The 27,384-nt window shown below is 40.5% G+C and overlaps 2 protein-coding genes across 4 annotated transcripts; one reads left to right on the forward strand and one right to left on the reverse strand.

Moving 5' to 3' along the window:
* The first annotated feature begins 593 nt into the window (after positions 1–593).
* LOC107221387 (ATPase family AAA domain-containing protein 3A homolog) lies at positions 594–4,435 on the forward strand. 2 transcript variants are annotated; one of them, XM_046737318.1, is made up of 5 exons: positions 594–668; positions 770–1,012; positions 1,544–2,018; positions 2,246–3,269; positions 3,350–4,435. In XM_046737318.1, the coding sequence occupies exons 2-5, from the start codon at positions 790–792 to the stop codon at positions 3,482–3,484; spliced, it is 1,857 nt and encodes a 618-aa protein (XP_046593274.1). In that variant the 5' UTR covers positions 594–668; positions 770–789; the 3' UTR covers positions 3,485–4,435. The 2 variants fall into 2 exon arrangements, with proteins under 2 accessions (XP_046593274.1, XP_015515884.2); XM_015660398.2 differs by having other exon boundaries at positions 621–1,012.
* Positions 4,436–5,633: 1,198 nt separating this feature from the next.
* Positions 5,634–25,976, reverse strand: LOC107218394 (neprilysin-2). 2 transcript variants are annotated; one of them, XM_015656356.2, is made up of 10 exons: positions 25,695–25,976; positions 12,928–13,079; positions 10,311–10,421; positions 9,990–10,235; positions 9,711–9,922; positions 9,449–9,625; positions 8,856–9,350; positions 8,472–8,763; positions 8,138–8,388; positions 5,634–7,818 (listed from the first exon to the last, which is right to left on the reverse strand). In XM_015656356.2, the coding sequence occupies exons 1-10, from the start codon at positions 25,724–25,726 to the stop codon at positions 7,480–7,482; spliced, it is 2,307 nt and encodes a 768-aa protein (XP_015511842.2). In that variant the 5' UTR covers positions 25,727–25,976; the 3' UTR covers positions 5,634–7,479. The 2 variants fall into 2 exon arrangements, with proteins under 2 accessions (XP_015511842.2, XP_015511770.2); XM_015656284.2 differs by having other exon boundaries at positions 10,311–10,454.
* Positions 25,977–27,384: the final 1,408 nt, after the last annotated feature.

Genomic DNA, 27,384 nt, shown 5'->3' on the forward strand with positions numbered 1-27,384 from the left:
TGAAGACGAGTTTCACCAGCTAGCGGACCTGGAGCGCAGAAACCAGGGAGCGCTTGTCTTGGTATTCAAGTTTCATTAATTAAATCACTGTTTTGCCAAGAATTTTGGAAGAAATTTATTGTCATTATTAATTTCTTGTATGACCGACGAATCGTTGAGTATACACAGGCTTGGGCTTACCACTGCGAAGACTGTGTTATTCGGAAGGTGAATGCAGCCAGCATCATGTCGAAATCGGTAACTCTCTGATGTTCTGCAACAAGTTCTCAACTCTACCGTTGGAACATCTCAGAGGGCGCAAGCGCACGACGATTTTCGGTTATCACACCAAAGCTCATTAGGGCAACTGTCTTTATATTTTTCAGTGAACGAGACAACCTACATACATGTTCATTCATCTTGCAACGTGTCGGTAACATGAAATTGGTAGATAAGGTAGAGCGCCCGTATCAAGAGCACCGTCAGCTATTGCATGCACAAATTTCGGTTCTTAGCGTCATCAGCAGAACATCTTGTGAACTATTTGATCCGGAAGTGCATGTCTGCGCATGCGCTGTTCCCGCATCATCGTCTGCTAGTAATGACATCCGGTTCAAGGTCCATGCAAGTCGTCCCATTGGCCATTGAGTCGTGCATCAGTATTCCGTATCCACGACCCTCGTGCGCACGTGAGTAGTTGATTTGAGGAGTGTGAGGTCTCAGATTGCGGAACTAGAGCCCAGCCGAGTTGTTCGCCGATACGTTTTAGGACTTTGATTACTCTCGGTAGTGTTTTGTGCCGGCTGAGCGATGTCGTGGTTGTTCGGATACCGTAACCCCCAGCAACCCCAGGACTTCTCGCAATTCGCACAACCACCAGCCTTAGGAGGTGGACCCCCCGGCGGCGGATCACCCGGCGGAGGGGGTGACCAGCCTCCGAAAAATTTAACCAAATCACAAATGGAAGCTTACAGATTTGACTCGAGCGCGCTCGAAAGGGCCGCGGCTGCTGCCAAGGAACTAGAGAGATCAAGTACGGTAATTTTCCCCTCAATCTTCATTCAAAATAATCACCATTATGTAAGATTACGTAATTCTCAGAGCGGGGTTATGTCTTGGCCATGCCGGCCGTCGATCTCCCCCCATGCTAAAGCCTGGATGATGAAAGAGCTTCTATTATGTCGTGCGAAGAATCGTTCATTGGATGCATTTTTTATTTCAATTTAGCATCTTGCGATTAAATCCCTTGCAATTTTCCTCTAAAAATGGCTATGCAAAACTAGCCATTAACTAAGTTACACTTCCCTCTGTTTTTGCTACAATAATCTTCAAATTTCCTTCGATCAAAGTATCGGTAGGTACCAGAAAACATTGTCACAAAATTAAACAAATGTCGAATTCTGGAGCAAAAAGCAAATGTTCTAATACCCAGAGTAACTACAAGATCTGTCCGCCCTTGTTTTTGCATGTATTTCCTAGGGATAGTTTTACTCGATATATTGTATCCCACCGATGCCATGCACCAGTGAAATACAGTGTTCTTGACTTTACTCTACATTTGCAGGCCACGCCAAAGATGCTCTCGAGCTATCGAAGCTTCAAGAAACGACGAGGCAGGTGGAAATGCAGACCAAGCTGAAAGAGTATGAAGCTCACATTGAGCAGATGAAAGCTGAACAAAAAAGAGTGGAGGGCGATGAAAGGAGAAAAACAATGCAAGAGGAGACGAAACAGCATCAAATGCGGGCTCAATACCAGGACCAGCTAGCAAGAAAACGTTACGACGATCAGCTGGGTCAGCAGCAAAGAATGAATGACGAGAATCTTAGACGGCAGGAAGAGTCTGTAGCAAAACAGGAAGCGATGAGAAAGGCAACTATTGAACACGAAATGGAATTGAGGCATAAAAACGAAATGAAGAAATTAGACGCTGAACTTAGAGCGAAGGCAAAGGTTGACCGAGAAAACCAAGATTTAAATTTAGAAAAGATTAGACTAAAAGCTTCTGAGAACAGGATTACAGTTCTAGAATCAATTAAGTAAGTATGTTCGAGATGTGATTTAATTTGTGAGGAAGAGAGACTTTTCAAAAATAGAAATGTATAATGCTCAAAAGAGTTACAGTGCTGTGTAATGTTAACTCATATTAGACTCTAGATAACTGTTTCACCTGGTGCTTATGTTCGGTACTGGCACTTCGTTCACATCGACGTAAGTCAATAAATATCACATTTTATTATATTCAGTAATATTTTATACCTTTCAGGACAGCTGGTTCAGTACTTGGTACAGGTGCAAACGCACTGCTCCAAGACTGGGACAAGATCCTAGCAGCAGCTGGTGGTTTGTCGCTTATAGCACTGGGTGTTTATACTGCCAAAGGAGCAACGGGGGTTTCTGCTCGTTACATTGAATCGCGTTTAGGAAAACCATCTCTGGTACGAGAGACGTCGAGGTTTTCAGTCCTTGAGTCGTTGAAACATCCGATTAAAACTGTGAAACAGCTTAAGGAAAAGCAGTCAGACGCATTGTCAGGAGTAATCCTGGCTCCAAAATTGGAAGAGAGGTTGCGTGACGTTGCAATTGCGACAAAGAACACTAAGCGAAATCAGGGAATGTACAGGAACATACTTATGCACGGACCGCCTGGTACAGGAAAAACTATGTTTGCCAAAAAGCTGGCCAAACACTCGGGAATGGATTATGCTATCCTGACCGGAGGCGACGTAGCACCACTAGGTCGGGATGGTGTCACTGCCATCCACAAAGTTTTCGACTGGGCGTCGACTTCTCGGAAAGGCTTGCTCCTTTTCATCGACGAGGCCGATGCCTTTCTGCGTAAAAGATCGAGCGAGCGTATATCTGAAGACTTAAGAGCAACATTGAACGCCTTTTTGTATAGAACTGGAGAGCAGAGCGATAAATTTATGCTTGTTCTCGCTTCCAATACCCCGGAACAATTCGATTGGGCAGTTAACGACCGACTGGACGAAATGGTTGAGTTCAATCTGCCTGGCATTGAGGAAAGAGAGCGCCTCGTGCGTTTATACTTTGACAAATTCGTTCTTCAGCCAGCTACTGAAGGCAAGAAGCGACTTAAGGTCGCTCAGTTCGATTACGGCGCTCTTTGTACCAAGATGGCAGCTATAACCGAAGGAATGTCTGGCAGAGAGTTGGCCAAGCTTGGAGTAGCATGGCAGGCTGCTGCGTACGCCTCTGAGGACGGTGTTCTGACGGAACAGATGGTTATCGATAGGTGCATGGATGCCGTAAGACAGCACAGGCAGAAGGTACGCGCGATATCGAATTTGAAGGTCTTTAGAAATAAACAAGAAAGTCATAGTGACCATTCCAATACTTTATGTTTCAGGTGAAATGGCAGAGCGAACAGGAAAGACAAGAATCCAAATCAATATATTCCTCGGAGAAAGAAATCTCTATGAGTCCGTTAAAGCCGAAAGAAAGTGCGACGACGACCGAGCCGGACACGGTAACTACCGCCTAAACACGCTGTGCAAATGAGAAACATTCACGTAATTCAAAGGTATCCATGGTTTGTTTTGAGAATAAATCTCAAAGCAACAAGAAACGAACCACGGCTATAATCGACCGAGTACACAGGAGTATTTTGGGTCATTACAAACCTGTACCTGAATGGGGAAGGGAGAGAGAATGTCGTGGTTGATAATTCCCGCAATCAGTTACTATCTGCTCTAACTATTCAGTTATACAAATATTTTTGGAAATAATTTTTGAAATGATACTTAGATGCTATATGAAATTACGAGCCGCTGACTAGAAACTGTCTTTGAAACTGCACATGTTGTAGTAATTGAGAAATATCGTACGGTTTCGATTTTATCTGGTTGTCAGATTAGTCGTAGATTAATACGGTATTCCGTAATGGTAAAAAATCTGGAACCATATAATTCTCCCATAAATTACAAGAAACCGAAAGAAATCCTCGTTTGTAGGATTCTGTTCTAGTCAGATTTATACAATTACATTTCAATGGTACCAGATTATTGCACAGGGATTTACTGTATTCTTCAGGCAAATACAAATGCTTAATACACGTGTACGAATATACCTATAATAGGAATTGTTACTGTAAATATATGTGAGTTACAAGTTATTCCTAAAAACAGTTGGAATATACGTTAATCGGAAAAATAGAAATAATGGAACCGAGTGAAGGTAGTTTGTTGATGATGTATACATATATGGCATTAAGTAAACGTTTCAATTGTTTATTTTTCAACGAAATTTCGATAGTACTGCACGCGCTGTTATTGCACATACTTGTTGAGATGTAGCATAGATATACAAGTATAACTAAAAAATGACTAATCGTTTAGGGGCATATTATACTTTATGTTCATTATAGAAAGTTGTAAATTCACAAGATCCATTTCTTTTTGTATTATTACAAAATATAAGCCTGGATTTTTTTTTACACACTATCAATAACAAATCTATCCTTCCAAGTTTTTCTTTTTTTTTTTTTCTTCAACAGCAGCATCGGCACCATGTTTAAAAAAGAGAAGCTCTTTATCAATGAGTAATCCATGCGACCCGACACTCGTCCCAATTGATGATGCTCACAAAATATCATTTACCGGTGTTCGGCTAGAAAGTAGATCAAGATAACATTGATTATTCCTTTTAACTTCGAGCAAGCGAGTGCGTACGAAGAATGCAAGTTATAGGCACGTACATCTCTTCCGCCTATCCTGAGCGAATGTTAGGCAAAGTTATACATGATACCAATGATTAATGAGTCCTTCGTCACCTTCGTCAAAGAGGGTGTGAGTTAGGTCTCTGCGTCACGCGATTCCACTTGGAATTCGGATATTATTCGCAAGAAGATTGACGGAAAATAATCGTTTTTCGATTAAATCGATTATTTTTTCCCGATTGATCAAGTATAAACGATTATTTTTCAAACTCGATTAATCGTCCGACTCGATCATTTTTCCTCACAGTCGGTTTTTGTTTTTTTACTCCCATGAACGCCGCAGTACAATATCAATTTATGTGATTGAAATATCAATTATTAACATCGATGAATGAATATTTTCACTTGAAATTGAAATATATTTTGAACCAAACTATAAATTATCAGTAAACTTTTCCGCTATTAAGACTAGGTACTGAAATTAACGAAATTTGGTTTTCATATGCATGTTTAAAAAGAATTCGAAATAATCGATTAATCAATTAATTTTTACCGATTCGAGTCGTCTTAGATTATTTTTAGCTGAGTGGCCATCGCTAACTCGCAATCGTAAAGGGCACGCTCGGTTCTCTTGTTATCGATTGCGCAGACGCCCGTAGCAATTGGTCGGCATTGCTTATTAAAATAACATCTCCGGGTCATCGTCTAGAGGAAAGATATTCGTTCTTGAATAATCAGCGTAACGGGAATAAATTAAAATAATAACGGAATGTTTACCAACGCCGAGATAATAATTACCTTCAAAAATTTTGGCTAGCCGGAACCTGTAACGTGCGGCTTGCAATTTTTCGGTTGCTAAAGCATATTCCGCATAAACAGGTATTTTGTAACAATAAGAGACCTGACAGCAGTTTATACTAGTTCTAAGAGTTGTTAAATCAATTCCTATCAATGAAAGTCTATACTTGCAATAGTCGAAATTTGATCTTTGAATTTTAATATTAAAATTTGACATTCAACAAATACATTATATTAAATATATATTTATGTATACGTACAATATTTCACTAACTTAACCGTAGAATAACAAGCAGTTGTCATAAATACGTTATACCATGGTGTATGAAGGGTTTGTTAACAATCTATCAACCTAACTGGACTCGCATCCCATATTTTTGAATTAATTTGATGAAATTATATGTATACATCGCAAAGCAGTTAATAACGGTAAATTACGTTGGCCATACGTTACACTCACAACAACACTAATTAATACTACGTCGACTAAGTACTTTGTAAAAACGACAACATTACTGCGGTAGTCATTATCTATTCAAATGTATTATATTTTAATCGAGTCTTTCAGTGACTACAGTGAGAGTGAAAACATTCATCAAATATTATGTACCGCTAATTTTTAAAAAAAAAAATTTTTTTTTTTCGTTTCTAACATAACCTTCTGTCGAGCACTTGATACTCGATTTCCACGTTGTTTGGCGTGTATATCGTCAGCGAAACTATAGAAATGATAGTCGATTCATATTTCGAGAATTTTTAGGATATTCACTTCGTCACAAGATTTTTATCACACCCAATGTCCTTCAGCATGATCATTGCAACATCATTAAAACTGCTGCTTATGTACCAAAGGAAATTGTTCGGATCTTTAGATGGTCCATTAAAACAGCAAATTCAATCTTGAATATCCTCAACGCGACGACTTCTCGCATGATCCAGCACTTTGAATTGTTGGTAAACAATTATGTGCGACAATTATTTGCATTAGGGGTTGTAATAATACAACGCTCATTACAGGAAAAAAGAGAAAACTCTTAGACGAATTGCAAATGAAAAATGAATATCATGTAATAAGCCCTGGCGTTTTGTTACAATATATAACTATTCAAACAGTTCTATATGTACATAGATATGTTTATCCGCGAGAAACACCGCTTTTCTTTTCATACCTGTCGTATAGTTTTTTTTTTTTTTTTTTTTTTTTTTTACATTTATAACAATATTTCTTAGGTTAATTTTTTCAACCTGCATTTATACACATACGTATCAGCGATGAGTCAAGCAAGAATGAAAGTCTCATTGTGTTTTTTATTTCTTCACAACGGATAGTTGGAAATAAATTCGTACATTCTTGAAACACCGTTATTTGACCGATTGTGATCTTAAGAATGTTACAGTATGAAATTGATTATTCAGTGATTAATTTTTTTCGAAAAGACTTTTCCGAGTTTCTCGACTTTACACGTACTTAACCTTCGGTTTTTTAACACACCGGGCTCAGTTACTCGGTGATTGTCTAAAACAATTTTTAGAGCAAGAGTCTAATTGTAAGCGGCGAACTGTGCGTCAATTGCAGCGACAAACACGGACGGATAACAGCGCGAAACTCCCGTCAATTTTGCACTCCGCGACAGTGTCGATTTTTGTGCAAAAAATTTGAACCCCTTAACAGCTTCGCACTATAATATATGCGTGAGTAGCAGGTCGTATGTCGCTCTTCTCATATCAAATAAGTTCATTTCGACACCCAAATGTAGTTCGTTTGAAATTAGACCCTATTTTTGTTTAAGAAATCGTCGATATTCATTGTTACAATAAATAATTCCCGATTACTAAGCCTGGTTTTCCATAGTTAATTATGAAAAGTAGAAAATAAGAATGAACCAATTTCAGTGCTTCAGACACAAAAATTTTTATCTTCAAGGAAAAATGAAGCTTGTTAATCGGGAAATTGACGAAAGCTGTAATTTTCTATAACCAAATACACAACACTTCGTGACTTGCAACCGAATTACCGTCAAGGTCTACCAAACTGAACATTTCTGTTCCGGATTCATAGGCGAACCTGTCGGGCAGTTGAAATCCGCGGCAAATTCTTTCATGTTAGATAACGGTCCAAGAACCCTGAACTGTCCCGGACTGTGGAAGCCAGTCGTGATGCGGAGCTTCATTGCTTCCGGTCGGTACTTGCTGCACCAAGTGTTGGCAGCGCTAACCCAGAACATTTGCTCAGGCGTGTACTTAAGACCCGGCAGCTTTGGCTCGGGACCGTTTCTCTTCACCCAATCCTTGTACGCTAGGTACGCTTCTTTGATTCCACCGTTGTCGGCAATGTTCTCACCTTGCGTGTTGATCCCGTTCAACTGTGGGGAACGCAGCGATTTACGGCATTTGTGCAAACGCAAAGAATCAATTTTTGAACGGAATTTAATCCGGTATAAAATCCGTGGGTTAGAAAGAAACGCGGCCGAAGCTAGCGGCCAAACGTTCCAACGTTCGTTGGAATAAGGTAGTGAAGTCCAAAATCAGTTTTGTGAAATACTTTGAGCGCCCCATACTTTCATATAATTATGAGGATAAGACTGAACTGCATTTTTCTAATTCGAAAAAGTTCAACACGTTTGGCTGCTAACTCCGGCTGGTAGTTTCAGCTCCATTGGAAGGAGCACAAGCAGTACTTACGTTCAGTCCGACAGATTCCACCGTGTAATTTCCGTACTGATAGATGATGCACTCTGCTTTCTCCAAGTACCTTTCCTTCGTTTCCGGCTGCCACCAGTCCACCAGATTTCCCTCCTTGTCGAACTGCCTACCCTGGTCATCAAAGCCATGGGTTATTTCGTGGCCGATAACGAAACCAATTGCACCGTAGTTCATGTACCGCGGGCGATCGTTACTGAAGAATGTTCCCTGCAGGATACCAGCCGGAAATTCTATGGGCGAAAAATCAAAACCATGGGTTCATTGTTTCTGGCTATGGATGACCAAGTGAATGTAATCATATTATGATACTTACGAATACTATTCTCGATCGAAGAATAGAATGCGTTGACAATCGCTGGACGGCCATGGCTGACCCAGTCACTTTTGTTGACTGGTTTCCTTAGCCTTCCGAAGGAATACTCGGTTCCAAACAGAGTCAAGTTAAGGATGCTACCGATGTAATCATCGGGGTTGAGTTCCAGACCGTCATAGAATTCCTCGAGTTTCTTATCGTCGAGAAGCTCGTCCGGATAAGCGATGTGAGTTGCCATGGACGCAGCTTTTTCCAGAGCAGCCTTTCTGGTTTTCTCGTCCATCCATTCGACCTGAAACATCGAGGAAAATATATCTTAGAATATCCTGCAGGCAATGAACGGCAGCAGATTCGATCAGAAACTGTGGTCAGATATGAACCAACCTTTTCAAGGATCTTTGTGAACTCCTGCCTAATATCAGCCACCATTTCAACAGCATTCTTCTTTGCGTCTTCCTTAAAGTACTTCCTCACGTAAAGTGCGCCAGTACTGCTTGCCAAGCTGCCTGCAACGATGTCTACGCACTCCTTCCACCTTGCTTCTCTTTCTGTCTTACCACTCAGTGCCGTGGCGTACTCTAACTGTCTCTTCCTGATGTGTTCGTTCAGGTAACTGACGGAAGCTCCCGCGACTCTCCACATTACGTAATTTGCCTGAACTTTTTTTGGGGTATTCTTCACGAGTTCTTCGAAGTCGCTGATGTATGTGAGCACATTCACGATCACGGTCTCGTCGTCATTGACGTGTACGCTTCCCGCCAGCAACATGTTGATGTACTCCTTCCAGTCTACGCTGGGGTACTTCTCTTTCAGCTCTGCTACTGTCATGGGGTTGTAGAGGAGAGTAGCGTTTCTACGTTTCTCGTTAGGCAGTGAAATCTGTAAGCCGTAATATACATTGTGTTATTATCGATCTTATTATACTTCACTCCGAAAAACCTTATTTGTACTTCAGTTCAGTATCGATTTGTACTCACATTTGCCAGCTTGATTTCGAATTCTAGTGACTCGGAGAGTTCCCGCGTTGCCACGTCTTTATCGGCTCCTAGGATCACCGCTATGTCAATCATGTACTCGAAGTAAGCCTTGACTATTTTGTCTTCTGGACCTTTGGATAAATATTCGCGAGATAGACCCAGCGAGGCTTGATCAAACTGTGGATGGTAAAGGAGTTCCAGTTTACTGATGTTACAGTTCCATTTGAGAGATAAAATTCACTCGTCAAGCTCTCATACTCACGTCAATTACACGTTTCGTGCTGTTCTTCAAATCGACGCCGATACTGAAGTCGAGAAAGTAATCCACCGAGTAGCCGACTTTTCGAAACCTGTAAACACTGTCCACCCAATTGAATTCGTTTTCGTTCCAATTGTTTTGCTCTATTACGGGCCATCCCCCGAGTTGTTTCAGAATTTTCTGAAGTGGTTCCAAACCGGCCTTTTCGATGGCAGCTAAAATGAATTGCTTGTTTAATAAACCGGGAAATGAAAAAGTGACGTACACTGTGACTGGGCTTACTTTTGTTCATGCAAGCCTTGTACAAATTCTTCACAAGCTTGAATGGCTTCGGCTCATCGTCACGAAGCGGTTCTTCTATACTCGCTCTCAACTGTTCCTGAAGTTTATCGCTGATTACGGAGAATGTATTGACGCTAGTTTTGTCGTCAGGGATTATAGTCGAGGCTTCGAATCCTCCACAAGCAAACTCGTAGAAATTATCACAGGGCTCGACCTCTGGGTTCATGTTTTCCAATACTTTGGAAGCTGAAGAATATCATTTAAATCGTGAATCAAATAACCATCGTTGGAAGGCTGACAGGTGCGCACGAAATAACTCACCAGTGTGAACGCATCCCGGTGAGAAGCATATCGCATCTTTGTCCTCATCGTCTCCTTTGGTGAAGATCGATGTCTTTCTAGACGATGGGTCAGATCCCAGGGCCGCTGATGCTGTGAACGGTAGCATCTCTCTGTTAGCGACCACTATTTTTGTTTCAAGTCATGAGGTGCAGGTGCATGAAAGAAATGCAAAGCGTGCGTTAGAGATCGTCTTTTACAATTACAAGAGGTGAATTTGCGTTACTTGACGATCATCGACCTACTGTAATTTGGGTACAAAATACGCACGTCTGTAAAAAAAATATTTTCGTTTCAGCTGCACTGAATGTTTTTGGTAAATATTATGTTTTCGAGTGTGCTGAATCTAAAAATGACTTCCATTTCCCTCCATAACGAACAGTATTCTTTCAAAATACAAGGTGTTTGCATAAAAAATAGTAATAGTTTAGAGAAAACTACCACTTCATTAGATTGAACTAAACAATATTTCTTATAAAATTGAACAGACAATTTCTTTATGAAATGTATTTTCGTGTTTATACTTTTTGCCTAAGAAACCTATTTGTCTTTTCTTTGATACATCTCCGAAAATGCTTCCGCTTTCCACTTTCTGTTTCCCTGTTTGTATTTATTCTTGAGACTCACTCTGATATATATTTAATTAAAGTAAGAAATCACTTTTCCTTAGAATTTTTAGAATCAAGAATATGATACCAGATTTCGAGATAAACGGGACTTTCACCCTGAATAAAACTGCAAACACTAGTTTAAGAAAAAACCTGTCGTGATGGAACTTTTTGAATATTTTTCCCGGTTTCAGTGAGTAAAAATCCTTAAGAAACAGTATAAAAAACTTGTGCAGTTTTTTGATTGCAGACCTGTGCAAGCCGACCCAAGTAAAACTCTCTACTGCTTATTACTCTCTACGCACGTAAACTGTGTGCTCATTAAATTCGCCATGAAATTTCAACTGCCGAGCATGCAATGGCGAGTAGAATTGCACTTTTTATTACTGTACTATATGCTTAGTTCAGATTGGCCATGATACGATCATATATATCAATAGAGAAATCGGTTTGATCAACAATGTGTATTTTCGATTAAATTACACAACTATTTTCTGGCTGGACTTCAATCGCCTTATTCTTATTGCGTACGTCAGGATCATATTGACTATTGTCACCAATCTTTCGGCAAGCGATAATGAACGGGATGTATTGAATTGCGTCAAGTATTCTCATAAAAAACGGGTCTTGTTACGTTTTAATGATCACACGATGGCATTTGATACCCGGATATCATTTACCGTGCGTAAAATTACGGGTACCACGTTGGGTTGGATCATTACATATCTCCGGAATATAGGAGTGCCCGGTGTTCACTGCAGTTCATTCAGACGCTTTTCCGGTTTTAATGTCATTTCAGAGTGCAACTGTAATTGGGTAACCGCGGCGATTGGTTATGCAACAGGTACGATTACAAAGCCCAAAGTTGTCCAAGGGTATACGAATGACACAGAAATTTAAAAACGTGATTTACCGGGATGAAAATGCAGAAACGACAGGCTACTAAATTTTGGCACTCGGTCAAAACTAAAAGAAAGAAAATAATAGATTGACCAACTTTACTGAACATGGCGTCGAAATGCGGCGGAAAGAAGATTGATTTGTAATTCACATCAACGCCGAGTTTTACTTGACGTTAAGGCCTAACTGTTCTGAGCAGTTTTTTCCTCTCAACAAATGACATTTCTTCATATTTAGTAAAGGCAGCGAATCCTTTCTCTGTGTACAAAGGACCTCAAAATTCACGTATCCACTTGAGCACTGCTCGGACTTACCGCGGATGATACTTGGCGTTACGCAAGGAAAGAAGTTAGCAGATATTCGCTACGTGGCATCCATATAATGGTTAATTACAACACGCGCTTTCTCAGGCTGTTTATTACGTGACGATGATAGATAAGTATTGGGTATTAATTCGGTGGTAGGAGTGGTTTTTCTCCGCACGCTACGCCAGAACGGAAGACTTGATGCAACTTTGAGAGGAGGATTCACAGCATTTGGATTGACCAATACGACGATCCTTATACAATCATCATGCTGTACTTGCTGGTACAAACTATCGGATGTGTTCGGACTCGCAGCACGATGCTATTAATTCCTGACGCACATGTTGGCCGTGCCTCGACATTTCAAGTCAAAGCAACTCCAATGCCCGTTCTAAATTCAAGTAATGGCGGTCGCTTTGCCGTACCAAGAAGAGTTCAGCCCTTGGCTAATATCCAATCCAGGCACAAGAGGATCATGTCTGAACGCGCAAACTTGGCAAGAAGTTCTGCAAATTACTGAACACGCAGCGTGGATCAAAATTCGACTACCGAGTGCGGAACTAGCGACTGAATGCAGGTAGCAGTCTGAGAATTCTAGGCACGACTTAATTGTCAAGGCGATTAAAGCGATTAGTGTATCTATTTTGGTGCGACTACGTGAGCAGTGCTGGGGCTCTTAAGCATCGAGTTTTTGACATGCTGAACTGAATCCAAGTGACGGTCTGTTGCTGGTCTCCTTCGGAGGTGACACATAAAGGCCGAGACACAGTCCGTCTCGCGACTCACCAGAATTTGACGTCGAGATGTCACAAGGACCTGTAGCGGTGGCAACTACCGCGAGTCCCACGGCCAGAGCCACGCAGAGAAGAACTCCGGTCACGGCCACGATGGTCAGGCCTCGCTCCATCGCCGAGCGCCGTTTCCACCATGTTGGATTTCTGAAAATGAATGAAAATAACACGAAATTTAATCATCAATGAGCTTCGGAAGGTTCGTATAATTTTGCACAGCGTTGCGTAGTCATACTTCGATTTGTCGTAATGAACAGATATTTACGTTGCTCGGATTTAATTGAGTGATCCGATCGCAAATAATTTCCAGTATACGATAACAGACAATGCAAAATGGTTTTCTTATTTCAATGAACACGATTGAAAGCATTCGGTTGTGGGTGGAAACATTTTTTCCTTCAGCAAACCTACACTTGATATCGTTCCAACAAGAGTCTGCAGTTACTTTACGATCAGTGTTCATTTCAAGCATTCGAGTAACATAACTTCGTCGACGTATCAACTTAGTTGCGTTGTTGCAAGTAAAACATTGATTTTCTTCGCGCTAACCTTGAGGATGTAAAAGAATATGTCACTTCCAGTGTAGGTATATCAAATCGCATTGTAACGACGCAGGCATAATATGCACGGGGCAGGTCGTTTCATCGAGAATCGCCATTGAAGGGGATGCCGTAAAGGAGTAGGGAACGTTGTCACCCTTACGGTTTGAGGTAAGGCGATGCAAGCCGGCGGGATGCAAATGGAGCCATAAAAAGACATAACAGCTTGTCAGAGGAATCGATGAAGGTATCGTGCAATACGCTTCGTGTATACTGCCTTACCACCTTACGGGCACTCTCAGGTTGTTGTTAACGCGTCTGCTATAAGACGATAAAATACCACCGTAAGAACGCATCACTTGGGAACCTTGGAAAGGTAGGGTGAGAAGGTGAGAAGTGAACTTGCAGAAGACGTAAAGTGGGATACGATACAACCTTTGGAAGGCATCGACGGCTTGCAGGATCAAAGTTGGGAAAAGAAAGAACGTTTGCATCCGATCTTTATAGTCTCTGATCGATTCTCATAGCTCGTCAGGGTGATTGTCATAAATTTTTAGTACCTACCTACGAATGTACGACAAATATGAAGGGAAAGTCTGTTTGCGGTGTCGGTAAGCCGAATGTCGAATGCCAGCGGCACGTTGCCTGCACTTGCGAAACGTTTCAATTGTGTTCCGATTATGCAAAGCTTGACGTCACGGGTGACGACGATTATACACGGGCATGTATAGCAAGGTGCACCGATCCACAACTACTCGATTCTATTGCAACATACGCATCTTTGCGTGTAGTTATACCGAACCATTATACCTGTCAGGCGCCACTGTTGCCCTCTTGCGTCATACCCGAGGTCGGAAAAATAACTGTCACGGAATTAACCCTCCGTTGGCCATGTGCTTTTTTGTACACACCGTTAGCCAACGTACACTAATTCGTCGACAGCTGTTATTTACCCACTTGGAAGCAAAAAAATACTTCCCTAACCATTTGGGTACTTGCTTAGAGGTTTCTTTTCGACACTCCGACAGTTGGATTAAGAAAATGCTTGGCAATTTATTAGTTAAAAATTAATTAAGAATAAAAAATCGAGCCGAGCGACCATTTTTAGTCAAGTCAGATTGTGGACGAATTCGTATACGTTGACCAACAGAGGGTTAAGAGTATCCATGACATTTTGTGCTTAGAGTTTCAGGTATCAGTAGCCGATTTTGCAACCGATTTGAACAAATCGTCATCTGCAAGGAGTCAACAAACATGTGACCATTCGGCAACCTGCCATCAAGTACACCCGCAAAGAAACTGCAATGGTGACTTTCCGTCATCGATAGGAAGTGTGGCCCAACTTTCGCGTGGCTAGTTTAGCTGTAAGCTAGGTGATTGGGAGACAGACATTAGGGACTTTACATCCATACTAGTGCCGGTCGTGTCATCAGAGTACAGTGCGTAATGTCGGGAAAGACGGAAACTCTACGTTGACGATATTCGTGGGGATGGATAATCGTGGAATCCTTTGTCTTCGTACTCGTGTTTCTTATCTCCGACTTACCGTTAAAGAAAGAGACGTTTTCAGACCGGGTCTCCGCTGTACTTCTACGGCGGTGCAGGTTCGTAACAATTCAAAGGCCGAGTGGTCGGTTAACTTTCTAATACGAGATCCATGAGCTTGGCTTGAGGTCAATAGACTCGCTCTGTATGTACAACCATAGATATCCAATGGGACTCTGCGTCTGCTGCACCCTCGTGCTCGTAACCTTTCTCTTATATTCTCTTTTACGCTCTCGTTTCTCTCGCCGTCTAAACCGCAGAGTAAATTCACTTGCGGTCAAGTTTAACTTGCTAAAAGCTTTCGACTTCCACAAATCGTGGTTATACCCAGAGAATCTCATCCTCTAAATGCATTATTGCTAATTTAGATAATTCTACCTCTGCTTTCAGACTTGGTGGATAAAGATAATCGAAAGAACGGGAACCTCTTTCCTCCTATTTCCATCGTACAATATTTTCTGACGAGAACTTTGCGGTTGCGATAAATCGGTAAAGATGATCGTCACTGTTTATTTAATTTTTTTTCACAATTGCCAGATGTGGAAAGTATATTTTTTCGTCATTCAAATTCATGAATTTTTACGCGTTGCACACTATCGAGGTTCAACACCACTTGATCAATGCTGTAATTCTCCCAAGATCAACTTGAAATACATCTTGCGCAATGCGATCACTTCAAATGCCAATCTTCCCAACTCGAGACGCAAATGATACTTAAAGAAAATCTAGGCTCGCTTGAGCCGCGGCATCTGTTCTAAAAAGCAAGTAAATGCTTTAGAATTAGTCTTACGTTGATAAAATGAGGAAAAAATGTCCGCATAACGGCATGTAAGACACGTCGAATGGGTAACCTGGTAATCATTTTATGAAAGTTGGACACGTGCCAGAGTATAAAAAATGTATACACCCAGTTTAACGAGCGATAGGAATTATTGTAACTTTCGAAATTGTGGCAATTTCGGGTCCGTACGTGTGACAAACGGTAAAATTCAATGTTCTCAAACCACACGTAGGCAAGTCTGCACACGTCTGATCGAATGAAATAGAAAATCGACAAAAACTCAATCTTTGCCAGTTCATTGAGCATGGTTTCGCTTTCGACGACGGTGCAACAGTCTAACGCCGATTTGCTAACTATATACATTGGAATACGTCCGATGGCGGGCAGAACTAACGAATGAATCATTGAACGCACAGATAGTGTTGGTTGCTGAATGGTTGACGCTAAGTTCCGCACTTTCAGCGGACAGAAAATTGGTGCGTTACATGAGACGAAAAAACTTTTGCGCGATAAGTAATACCTTATACCTTTGTTTAACGATTTAGGGATTTCTAGGTGGTTGCAATTTGAGCAAATTCTCTCTTCTGGCGAAAAGGGCAGGGTTGAAATTCCGAATTTGACAAGTTGCGAAAGAGCTGAATTGTCAATTTTTTGCTGGCGACACTTAAAGTAAAGAAATCAAACTTTGACCACACATCAAAGTATCGAATGGTCCGAAACCCGACGGCTCAACGTTCCGCAAGGACAAATGCCAGAAAGATGTAACTCCGAAAAGTCAAAATTTCGAAAATACGAAGACGAGAAAATTTAACAATCTGAAACATCGAAATTCGGAATGATTCAAAATTTTCAGTTCCGTGAATTTCTGAATTGGTGAAATTTCATCACTTTGATCTTTCTTTGTTTTGAATTTTCGATATCTTTACGTTTGGAATCCCGGTCATTCTGATTTTCGATTTTTCTGATTTTTTACACCCACTCGTTGAGCAAACTACGCTTTGTGAGTATATTTCAATTTTCCAAATTTTACTCCATCGAAACTTTATTTGTCGGAATCTTTCACTTCGGAACCTTGAGTCGCGGGGTTTCCGATCATCTAAAACTTCATTGTTTCTTCAAAGTTTAATTTCTTTACGTTCAAGTTTCGCCATCAAATAAGTCGGAATTAGGCGCTTTCGAAACTTTCCGAATTTGGAACTTGAACCCCGCCCGCGGTGAAAATTGAAATTAATCTGCAATCAGAAACACGTTTTCCTTCCTTTTTCCATCCGTCCTGTACATACATGCTAAAGTCAATGCTGATCGAGAAAATCGCGGTGCTCTCAGCGCGGCAATTGATATTTCTCGAATTACGTCGGTAAGTAATATTACACACGGGTAAATGTCATTTGCATCGACGGTATATGGCTGGTGAAAATTTATCATGTTTGCCCGAAGATGAAGACGAGAACGAGGGGAGCTCTCAATTTTGCGGTATTTACCCTCGTCGACGAGTTATGTAGGATATCCAAATTGGCCACCGATCGAACAAATTTCTCGCCCCAATACCCAAACGACCCAATCCCACCGAGGACACCCTCGTGTACGCGTTTCAAGCACGATCTAGCCAAGATCCCGGAGTGATAAACTTCGATCAACGACCGCCCGGAGTTTGCTTTTTTCGCCAATTTATGCAGGCGAATATTAACGCCTGCCAACACAGGCACCGGATAATAATGGATAATGATGGAAAAGTCAAATAAAATAAATTGGACTTCGTTCATAGTCAGGGGCGTAAGAATGAATTTTTTTAAAAGACACTGATCAGCGAAGCTACTCCGGAATTCGCTTCGCAATCTAATCCGAAGGATATCGAACCCCTCCGTGGGAATTCCAAATTCCAGGAGTAAATTTCCAAGAGGTATAACCCTCGATTGACTAACCGTTTTCCAATTCGGAATAATACCTTTGAACGATCAGCATTTTTTTTTACATCTCGCATAAATTATCGGAGGGATCCGGGACTTCGGAAGACGCTATCGGCGTACGTTATGTATATATATATATATATTTTGTTACTTTACGTTCGATCCACTGTGCATGAGAGACTTTCAACATCGGATCAAAAGAAAAAATCCGGGTTTTATCTCTGTCACGAAAAATCGGATCCAGTAATCCAACGATTTTACGATTCCAATTATAGCTTGAAACTTAGGAGACGTGTGTCAAAAATTTTCATCATAAAAAAGTTTTGTTATTTTCTACGTACGTAACACAAATTCGTTTGCAGTTAGAGTGCAGGTTTTGCCGAAAACCGGCGTAAATTATTCGTAATAAATACGTGCCTCGATCGGTTTCGCTAAAATTTCTATACGGCAAGGCTTTTTCAACTCGAAAGTTGATAGAAAATTTTCAAAGTGGGATTGAACTGTTTCTTGACATCTGGAAAACAAGTAAATTATGCATCATGTAACGCGGAGCGAAGGAAAATATCAGATTTGACTTAAAACTGCAGAAAAAGAGGATGCGTCAAGATTTTCGGTAAAAAATTCCCATCGCAACTACATTTTTTACTCCTCCTTCCGAATGTTTTTTTTCGGCTTGTTGATTGCAAAAGTTAGAGAAGCAACGTCTTTTATTTTCGTTATCTCGATGCAACACCGCGTTTACATACATCGTTCACATTTTGATTCCACCTCTAAATTTGAACTTCGAATAAATCTTTCCCCTGCAATGATGATAATTCACAATGTTCAATTGAATCGAGGATAAAACCGTTTCTCAACCAAACGAAGGTGAAGTGGTCGATAGCAACGTGACGCAACCGGGATCAAAGAAAATTTAGTACGAGATGCGCGTATCATTTAGAAGTCGATCCGTTAATTTAATCCAGTTGCCTCGAGGCGCATCCTCTTCTTCAACATAAATCGCGTCTGGTGGTCTGTTTTATTTTGTGCGCGATCTATTTCGACTATTTCAATCCTGTATGAGCATGCTCCTGGGTATTACAGCATATTTCTGACCCTAATGTTGTGCCAAACTATATCTCGTCATATCGAAAAATAAATTTCCATCGCATGTTTGAATTCAGTCAAGAAGGCATCAATCGGACGGTCAATCTAATTTTTATTTACACGTCTTACCCGCTGATGTATATTTTATTTCCGGAGCACAGTTTATTTTCAAATAAAACCTCTCAAGGGTCTCCATTAGTCATTTTGACGCCGGTTATTTGTCGGAAATGGAAACCTGTCAATTGATAAAAAAGAAAGGAGATGGAGGAGAAAAAAAAAATACTCGTACAACCGCGTGATTACGGCGGAAGACTGAAACGCGGTGAAAGTTTGCCCAGAGAAGGCAGAGACTGCCGGCAAAAGAGCATTTTAGAAAACTGCTCGTACCGCAGAATTCGCACGTTTATGTAGATATACATACGGAATTGTGTCACCTGCTTTAAACTCGAAGCTGAGTATCTCGCGACGTGTGTAATAAGGAAATATCAGTTCCCGAACGCATCGTCAGCCGCGTAAATTGATTCTCGAAAAAAAAAAAAAAAAAAACGGCGACAATTATCTCAACGAGAATTTCTATCTTCCGCAAACAGCACATCCTGAGAATGAAAAAGAGGAAAAAAATAGGAAAATGTGGCGATTTGACAATTTCGCAAAACGAAACTGTCCCGCAGTATTTTTACTTCCTTACGACGTATTCGAGGTAGCGTTTTATTCCGAAGGAAAATTTTCAATCGTCGATGTCGCCTCGAATGGTTCAAATACTTCAATGTCACGTACAAGTGCTGGTTTTTACTTCAATTTGAAATCTTTACAGAAGGCTTACGGCACGTAATGTATGCACGCATGCACGATAACGAGAATATTGCACAGCGATCAGTGTTCTGGAACAGCTCAGAACCGTTCGCTGCTACACTTCATTCCAGTCAGACCCGAGTACATTTACACAAGAAGGAGCAGTTTTTCAGCCGTTCTGTCGTAACGGAGATCGATAGACTCGTTTCAATATCAGCCAATTTATACTTCCATGAAGGGATTTAGTTCCTACGATTTGAAGATGACGAAGGAAAGTATGAGATATAAGTAAAGACTAAGAGAAAGAGAAATGTAATCGAACCATTTAGCTGTCGTGAATGTTTAAAATTGTTTAAACAAAACGTTGGCTAACAAGTTCTTAGGGAATGAGTTTTATTTTTTTTTTTTTTGTCATGTGAAATAAATTCGTTATTTTGAAACTTCCGTTTTCAAAAATTTGTAACGGCTGTATCTACGAAACCATGCGTTCAAAGCCCCGAAAACTTCTTGACTGTAATTTACATCGATTTTACGAAAACATATCCAAAATACACGATTTTTCATCCATTATTCAAAATGTAAAATTTTAGAAAAAAGAAATTTCAAATAACGAGAAAATTTGTTAAATATTCACGTGTATTTAGAAGAAATCAACGAATTCATTTCAGATGGAAACAAAAGTTCCCTAAAAATTTGACAAACAATGTTTTGTTTAAACAATTTCTTGATAACTTTTGGGCATTATTATTATTAAAATTCAATTTTCTTATCGTCAGTACATCCTCAACGTTATTGTGCAAATTAAATTTACCAAGTAATTTGGGGGGGGGGGGGGGGAGGGGTCAAGTATAACTTTGTTTCGGATATTCCATCTGAAGGACTGTGCAGGAACAACTGACGGAAACGAGAAATGATATTGCGTGATTAATTAGAGTAATGTTCATATGTGATTAGCCTAAAACTGACCACAACGTTATCAGGCCGTGCCTACAGACCTGCTTCCGGTTTGAAAACACCGGAAATTGTGGTTAAAGACGAACTTGAAAAAAGTCGTTTAAGGAATTGAGCGTTGCCTGCATACGGTGACTATAACAACGTCTTAGAATTAGAATTATAAATTTTGTTCCGTTACAGTCACGGCTGCCTGTCGAACAATAGATTTTTGTTATAATTTAACAACTCTGTGCGAAAGGCAGCGTCAAATTTTATACCCACTTGTTGGATTATACGCTCCGTGCAGCTTTACGCGACGCTAGTGATAATTGGTGTTATTGTTCATACAGCGATTCAAAATATTTGCATACAACACGTGCATTAACGAAATACATAGTAATGTACGTTTGAACTGCATAAATATGCAATCAATGTACATTGTACAGCGAATCGAAGCAATTACACCGACATAGCGATACCTGCAACTAAATCGCAATGTCAGTATTCAGCGTTCGCCTGCAAGGTTTTGGACCTGACCACACAACGGAGAACCTACGGTTATAACTGCAAATTTCATATCGGGATACAAATATCGACCTGCAACGTAGATACGTGAGCACGAACTCGTGACATTTATTGTTCAAGATATTATACCTCGTTTGCTTTCGTTAGACCTTAAATCAGCGAATGCAGGAACTTTATTTTGTATTCGTAATTATACCGAGTGCAACTGCACGAGTCACGTTTTGCGTACTAAACACGATGATTGATTTATTCATTTTTCACTCCCGTACGAGGCTTTACTTGTCAGTCATTCCAACCGCAACCTGCGATAAAGGAAATACGGGGGGAAATGATTTACAATTCATTTCAGACAAGACGGTTTAATTGCATAGGTTTGACTCGCGCACGTTTGAGAAATATTGTTGCATTGAAAGATGGGATAAAATCTAATACCTCGTAAAGTGTGAACTGATCGACACTCTTAGCACAATTGAAATAAGGTTTATTCTACAATAGCGTGTAAATAAATTTTTTATCAGAGCTCCATAACTGTCCGGTTTCTATGGAAATGGTCTTTGTTGACGGACGATAATTTTATGGTATTAATCGAGGGATTGTTTGTGCAAGAAACGATAAAAACGTGCAATAATCGATGGTGGAAACTTGCTCACATCTAGTCGTCAAACAGAGATCTGAAATTTTCGATAATAATCTGTTTACATTGGCGTCTCGACTTCTGCTGGATGTAAAATATTATTGAAACAATCCAAACATCTCCAGATTTGATCAATTATCTAAACTTTGTTTCAAAGTCTGAGAAAAATTCCGACCAATAAAAATTATCGGGGTCAAACGATACGCGCAGGCACGAAATTTGACACGTCTTTTTTATTCGTCAAACAACAATTAGTCTTTCAAGACTCACGCGTGTTTTTTGATAAAGTAATCGAAGAGCAATGAATGCGGAAACGATCTTGCGAATCGCGACGAAATTCACTCAAGGTTGAGGATAAACCGAAGCTGATGTGCCGATATTATTTGGGCTTCGGGTACGATGTATACGAGTCAATAAACGGCTTAGCACCATCGGTCGTCACGTGCGGTCAAATGTTTCTCCTCAGAAATTCAGTCACTACAGCCTTACGCGTACGCAAATTTCTAACTATACGGTACTCAAACCGATACGTAAACAAGATTTATACGCCCTGTTGCGGACATGTGATTCAATGGATAAGGATCGTCACACGCCCGGTTGTCTCACGAATTTGATGTTCGACGTACGGTGAAGAGAAAAAAAGAAAGTATAGATGTCTTGATACAGCGTATCGAAAAAATATGGTAGGCATCACGGACACGGGTGATTTGAAACGTTTAATCGTCCTTCGATGACGTCATAAATCGCGAGCAAATGGGAAAATTGAACCAGTGTCCAGCTGGCCAGTGGCTCTCATTATCGCGTCACGGACAGCCGGCCAGTTTCGACACATCTGACCTCAGGCAATGCAAGGTCTGGGCTGTTTACTTCGGAAATTGTTCAACCGAGAGAATGCTCATTCTTGAGAAATCTGATTGCTTTCAGAAACCCTTCGTTGATAATTATTCACAGGTATACTGCCAACTTCTGACCAAATCAATCGCAAAAACGGCGTGGAAATTAGCTCGGATCAAATCCACAGGGTCGTGCGATCAATTCACCATGACGCCGAGTTCACGGATATAAATTGATCAATAATTTTTCATGGGTGACAGAAAATTACTTGGACATTCAAGCTGAATTGGATCAACGAAAAGAAACAATTTTTTTTTTCTCGTGACAAGAATTTGAAATCATATCTGGTTGAACTAGTTATTCATCTCCATGTAATGCGGATCTATCGGTGATTGCAAGTTCGTCCTTAAGTTTACAATACATCGGTGTTAAATGATATTACGAATATTGTTCATTAAGCACTCCGAAAATTTTATCAAATATGTAATAGAAGATTCGAGGATCAGTGAAAATATAGGTTCCACAGACATTATTATTATAATCATTTTTTTTTTCTTTACAACATTATTGTTAAGCTTGGAAAATTTTGAAGTAGAGTGAAACCTTAGTTATACGTTTTGCAGTTGTACTTTTTCTTGTTTATACGTTAAATTTTCTTGGTCCTGGCGATTTCTACACTCATAAACCATGTGAAAATATTTCGCTCATGCGTTTTTCGCACTTGTATGCTACGTATTCCGTCCCATGTCGCTGTTTTCTGTTCAGTTATACTTTATTACAGATGACTTTTAGGTCGAAACTTCCGATTTGATGTTCAATTTGCCTATCGCTAGACGGTGCGCGCGTTTCGATGTTTCATGTGCTTGTCTACCGCTGGATGCCGTAGCTTGACAAACGTTCCTATTCCTATCCCAAACACGTTCTGACAAGTTCAGGCAAGCGCGCCATCCACAGGAAGATTCTTTACTTACGGTCACTGGATTAACCTTAACCTTTTCGCTAGAAGTGAATGCTTATATGACAAGATGAAACCTGTGGAACCTCGGAAAATTATAAATCTTTCAGTCACCAATCACGAAGGTTTGCAATATTTAGGTATTTCGCTTTAACGTTATTTTCATTTATACGTCAGTATTGCCATACCTCTTGAGAAACGTATAACTGAAGTTTCACTGTAGTTAGAATTAGAACTCTTCGTAACAGAAGTTTGAAAAGACGGTGTGGCATGAAATTGTATATTTTTTAATACTGCTGACTTATGATATTGGCTTTGAATTTCCAGGTTGCGTATGAAGTTGTTAAAGTCGGCTTATGTATATTCTGTGAAGTCGTCAAAAAGTTATTATTTTATGATCAATCTGTTTGGTTACTTCCGATGAGCCGCGCCGAAGAAAGTAATTACCTCGATCTGGAGCGATGCGTTATTCAAAGGATAAAAAAATGAGACGAAATAAAAAATATTTCCATAACTTCAATTGGATAAGAGACTTACCAGTATCAATCCTTTTGCTCTCTCAATTCGAGATTCTGAGTCGTACTGCTAACACCGGCATCATGGCATGAAGCGAAAAAAAAGTTACGCAACTGTAACTTTTACTGAGAATGTTTTTTCTCTCATCCAAGTGACTTTTTCATATTGAACATCGGGCAGCGTCGATTTGGAATTTTCTTTTCGCATTTACTAGAGAAGACGGTACAACAGAATAAGATCTTCTGTAATATCGTTAATAAGATAAAGCACAGCTTTGAATGTCTAGTATTTTTGTCACGGAGTAGATTTTATCACCATACATCAAACGCTGTAATCTTCAATAGGCGCAGAAATCGACGAGGAAAATCCTTCCTTAATCGTTTCTCCCCTGCAGCAGACCCTCTTAAGAGCCAGGTATGAGATGGAACTTGTACACAAGGTATAAAAATCGCCGGTGCTTGTGGCGGGAAAATAATACAAAAGTCACATTGGTAATTTGAGGTTTATTATGAAATACCGACAAGCCTGCCCACGGATGTAAATTACACGAGCTTTAATCGAGTACAACCGTTCAAACCGGTATTTTATCCAAGCATTATCGAGTTTATACACGAGACAGAGAATGGAAAACTTTGGACTATTACCTACGTACGCGTCTAGTCGATCATTGCCTGAACATAATACCCGCGAATAAATAACAGCAATAATAATTGCCAAGCAAACTACCTGTATGCTGAAAAAAAAAGAAAAAAATCAACAACAACAACTTAGCAGGATCGAAACAAAAACAACAAGTTATAGTTATGAGACGTCAGATTTTAGACCCGATACGGTGCCAACTGTAAGCTGGTTTTATTATCTAAAAACTTTCTATAGCCAGCATTCCGTTTTTTATTCGACTTTTCTTTACGTCACTTTTCCATTCTCGATTCTTCGGATGAAAGGTGGATAATGAGAAAAGAGAAAGCAGTTGAACCATTTTTCTCAAATTATGTAACAGAGTGTATAATCTGAACCAGTTGTGCGACGATATTATATACTCGGAAAAGAAGCCAAGTAAACTCGTAAGCCGATGATTATTCAAGTCGAAATCAGTGACGCGAGACGTTGTTTTCCAATTTTGGTCAAAAACAATGTTTTGGCAAAACAAAATACGTCTCGCATCGCGTGAAATGATGATATTCCGACATTAAGAGGATGAAGGCGTACCACCGTCTCGAAAAATCCCACGTGCTGCTCCAAATCATTTCCAAAAAAACGCATTGCCGGACAAACGATTACTTCTCCGGATGTAAAATTTCACGGTCACGTAACCAACACCTTGTGACTAATGAAAAATTATGGGAAACTGATACGTTGCGAACCTCAAACGATCACAACTGAACCTTATCGCGGTTCATCGTCCTCCTCAGTCGTGATTTTCATTATTCAAGATAAAAAGATCAAGGCAACGATGACAGGTATGCAATTCGTAAACCAACGTGCAAATTGAAACAAGTACCAACAAGCGAGTTTGGCACCCACGCGACATCTCCGACCCAGCGCGCAGGATTTCCAATAAGTAATACGGTAATTGACACCTGTAAAAATATGCTTCCCCGCAGTGATTGCGTGAAAACGAATGTTCGCGGGTGTCTTAACGAATACGGTAATGCATAACAGCGGATGCATTTGGGTTACGAGTAAAAATAAGAGAATCTGGAATGTCAACTCACTTTATAACTGTCTGCTTCATACTGGTTGTCATTTTAGCAGTGACACTAGTACATAACACTTGCTGCACCAGCGGTTAGTCGTTGGTAATCAGTTACCACGACGAAATCTTGGGAATTCCGGGTGATGATAATCGTCCCCGTCACAATTAGCCGATCCGTTTCCAAAAATTATCACCCCCGAGCCTTCGGGAATTCCTCGGGCTCTTATCGGCTATTTGGTTCGCGCGGTTTGGTTCCACTGTTTGTTGGGATCGGATCGGACTCTGACTGCCGGACTGGCCCAGCGCGCGCACTTCACCTTCTATATAAACTCTCTCCCTCTCTTTCCCCCCTGGCGTTCTCTTATTCTCCTTAACACCCACTCCTCACGCTTTGGAGCTTAGCTCTGTTCCACGACCTATCTTGTACTTGAAAACCAGAAATCGTATCAAGTAGGCCTGGCCTGACCGATTTTACCAACCACCGTGTTCCCCGGAGGAACTTTGGACACTTTAAATTCCTTCCCGAACATCATTTACATGGTTCTTTGACAATAGTATCGTAGACACGCGATTGCCTCCTGCAACCCTACTAACTCAACGCAATTTCAAAATTTCTACTCCGGGAAAAGCATGGCTGAACTGTCGTTGAGCATGAAAAACCCAAGGCATAGCGGTTATTCAGAAATTAAAGCAAATGCAACACCGTGGTCAACCTAATCGCTAGACTTGTCATTTATTTCAGTAACGTTGCAATTTTTCCGGTTTCAGCGACTTTGCAGAAGACGTGATTCATCGCCTGACATTCTTGAGCCACGTTTTTCATATAAGGAAAAGGTAGGAAGCGGATTTTGTCCCTCTGAAATTAATACGAAGTTACACTTAGATTTCACGGTGTAGTTGAGGATCTTTTAACACGGTCTTTTCACTGTGATTGTATTAAAAGCAAACCAAAGTACCACCGAAAAATCCCTGGAATAAAAATTTTCGACAAAGAGTATAATTTAATTTTAATTTTAAATAAGCGAAAAATTGAGTGGTGTTCGAGTGACTACCTGGAATGACGCTCTAATATCAATGATTTTACGATCCACTGAAAAAACACTAATAACATGGTGAGACCGAATCTGCCAGAGTCTCTGACAACCCGTCGCTCGGTTTCAGGAAACACATCGCTGTTTCTGCTGATTCGATTTTACGTGATTCGGCACGTTCAAAAGTGCTTTGCGAGTATAGTCGGACCTCTTTCAATAAATCATGATCGCTTGGCTTGCACGATGTGATAGTTATTCACATGTTTGTGGTTCAGCGAAACCTGCAAATCGGATTGATCGGATGGTGAAAAGATCTCGGTCCGTATCGAGCTTACATCATTGACTAACACAGGTGTTTCCATTTTTCGCAATTTTTTTCAACCGTCAATTAGCGTGTTGGGGTCAGATGCTTCGTGCTGACGTGGGCATGTCGCTCGGTCACTGTGGATTAACAACAAAGGTGATAATTTTCGTCACGCGCCAACGTCAAACGCCTCGACGAACATGCGCTTCGAACTTACGTTTCTCGTCACTCACGTGCGCGATTCGCGTCCTCTTCTTCATTCACCTTGTACTTTGTAATTGACACTTTGCTAGTGAATGCCGACGGCGAAGGATCTCGGGGCATCCGCTGATTCTCCCCTTTCGATCGTGGACGCTCGTCTCGTTTCATCGTCA

The sequence above is a fragment of the Neodiprion lecontei genome, chromosome 4 (assembly GCF_021901455.1).
Source record: "Neodiprion lecontei isolate iyNeoLeco1 chromosome 4, iyNeoLeco1.1, whole genome shotgun sequence".
Taxonomy (NCBI): Eukaryota; Metazoa; Arthropoda; class Insecta; order Hymenoptera; family Diprionidae; genus Neodiprion; species Neodiprion lecontei.

Coding starts and splice junctions, on each gene's coding strand:
- LOC107218394 (XM_015656284.2), bottom strand. CDS start 25,726: ATGACAACCAGTATGAAGCAGACAGTTATAAA. Junction 10,455..12,927: donor CATCTCGACGTCAAATTCTG/GTGAGTCGCGAG, acceptor AAACAAAAATAG/TGGTCGCTAACAGAGAGATG. Junction 9,626..9,710: donor GCACGAAACGTGTAATTGAC/GTGAGTATGAGA, acceptor TACCATCCACAG/TTTGATCAAGCCTCGCTGGG.
- LOC107221387 (XM_046737318.1), top strand. CDS start 790: ATGTCGTGGTTGTTCGGATACCGTAACCCCCAGCAACCCCAGGACTTC. Junction 1,013..1,543: donor CAAGGAACTAGAGAGATCAA/GTACGGTAATTT, acceptor CTACATTTGCAG/GCCACGCCAAAGATGCTCTC. Junction 2,019..2,245: donor ACAGTTCTAGAATCAATTAA/GTAAGTATGTTC, acceptor TATACCTTTCAG/GACAGCTGGTTCAGTACTTG.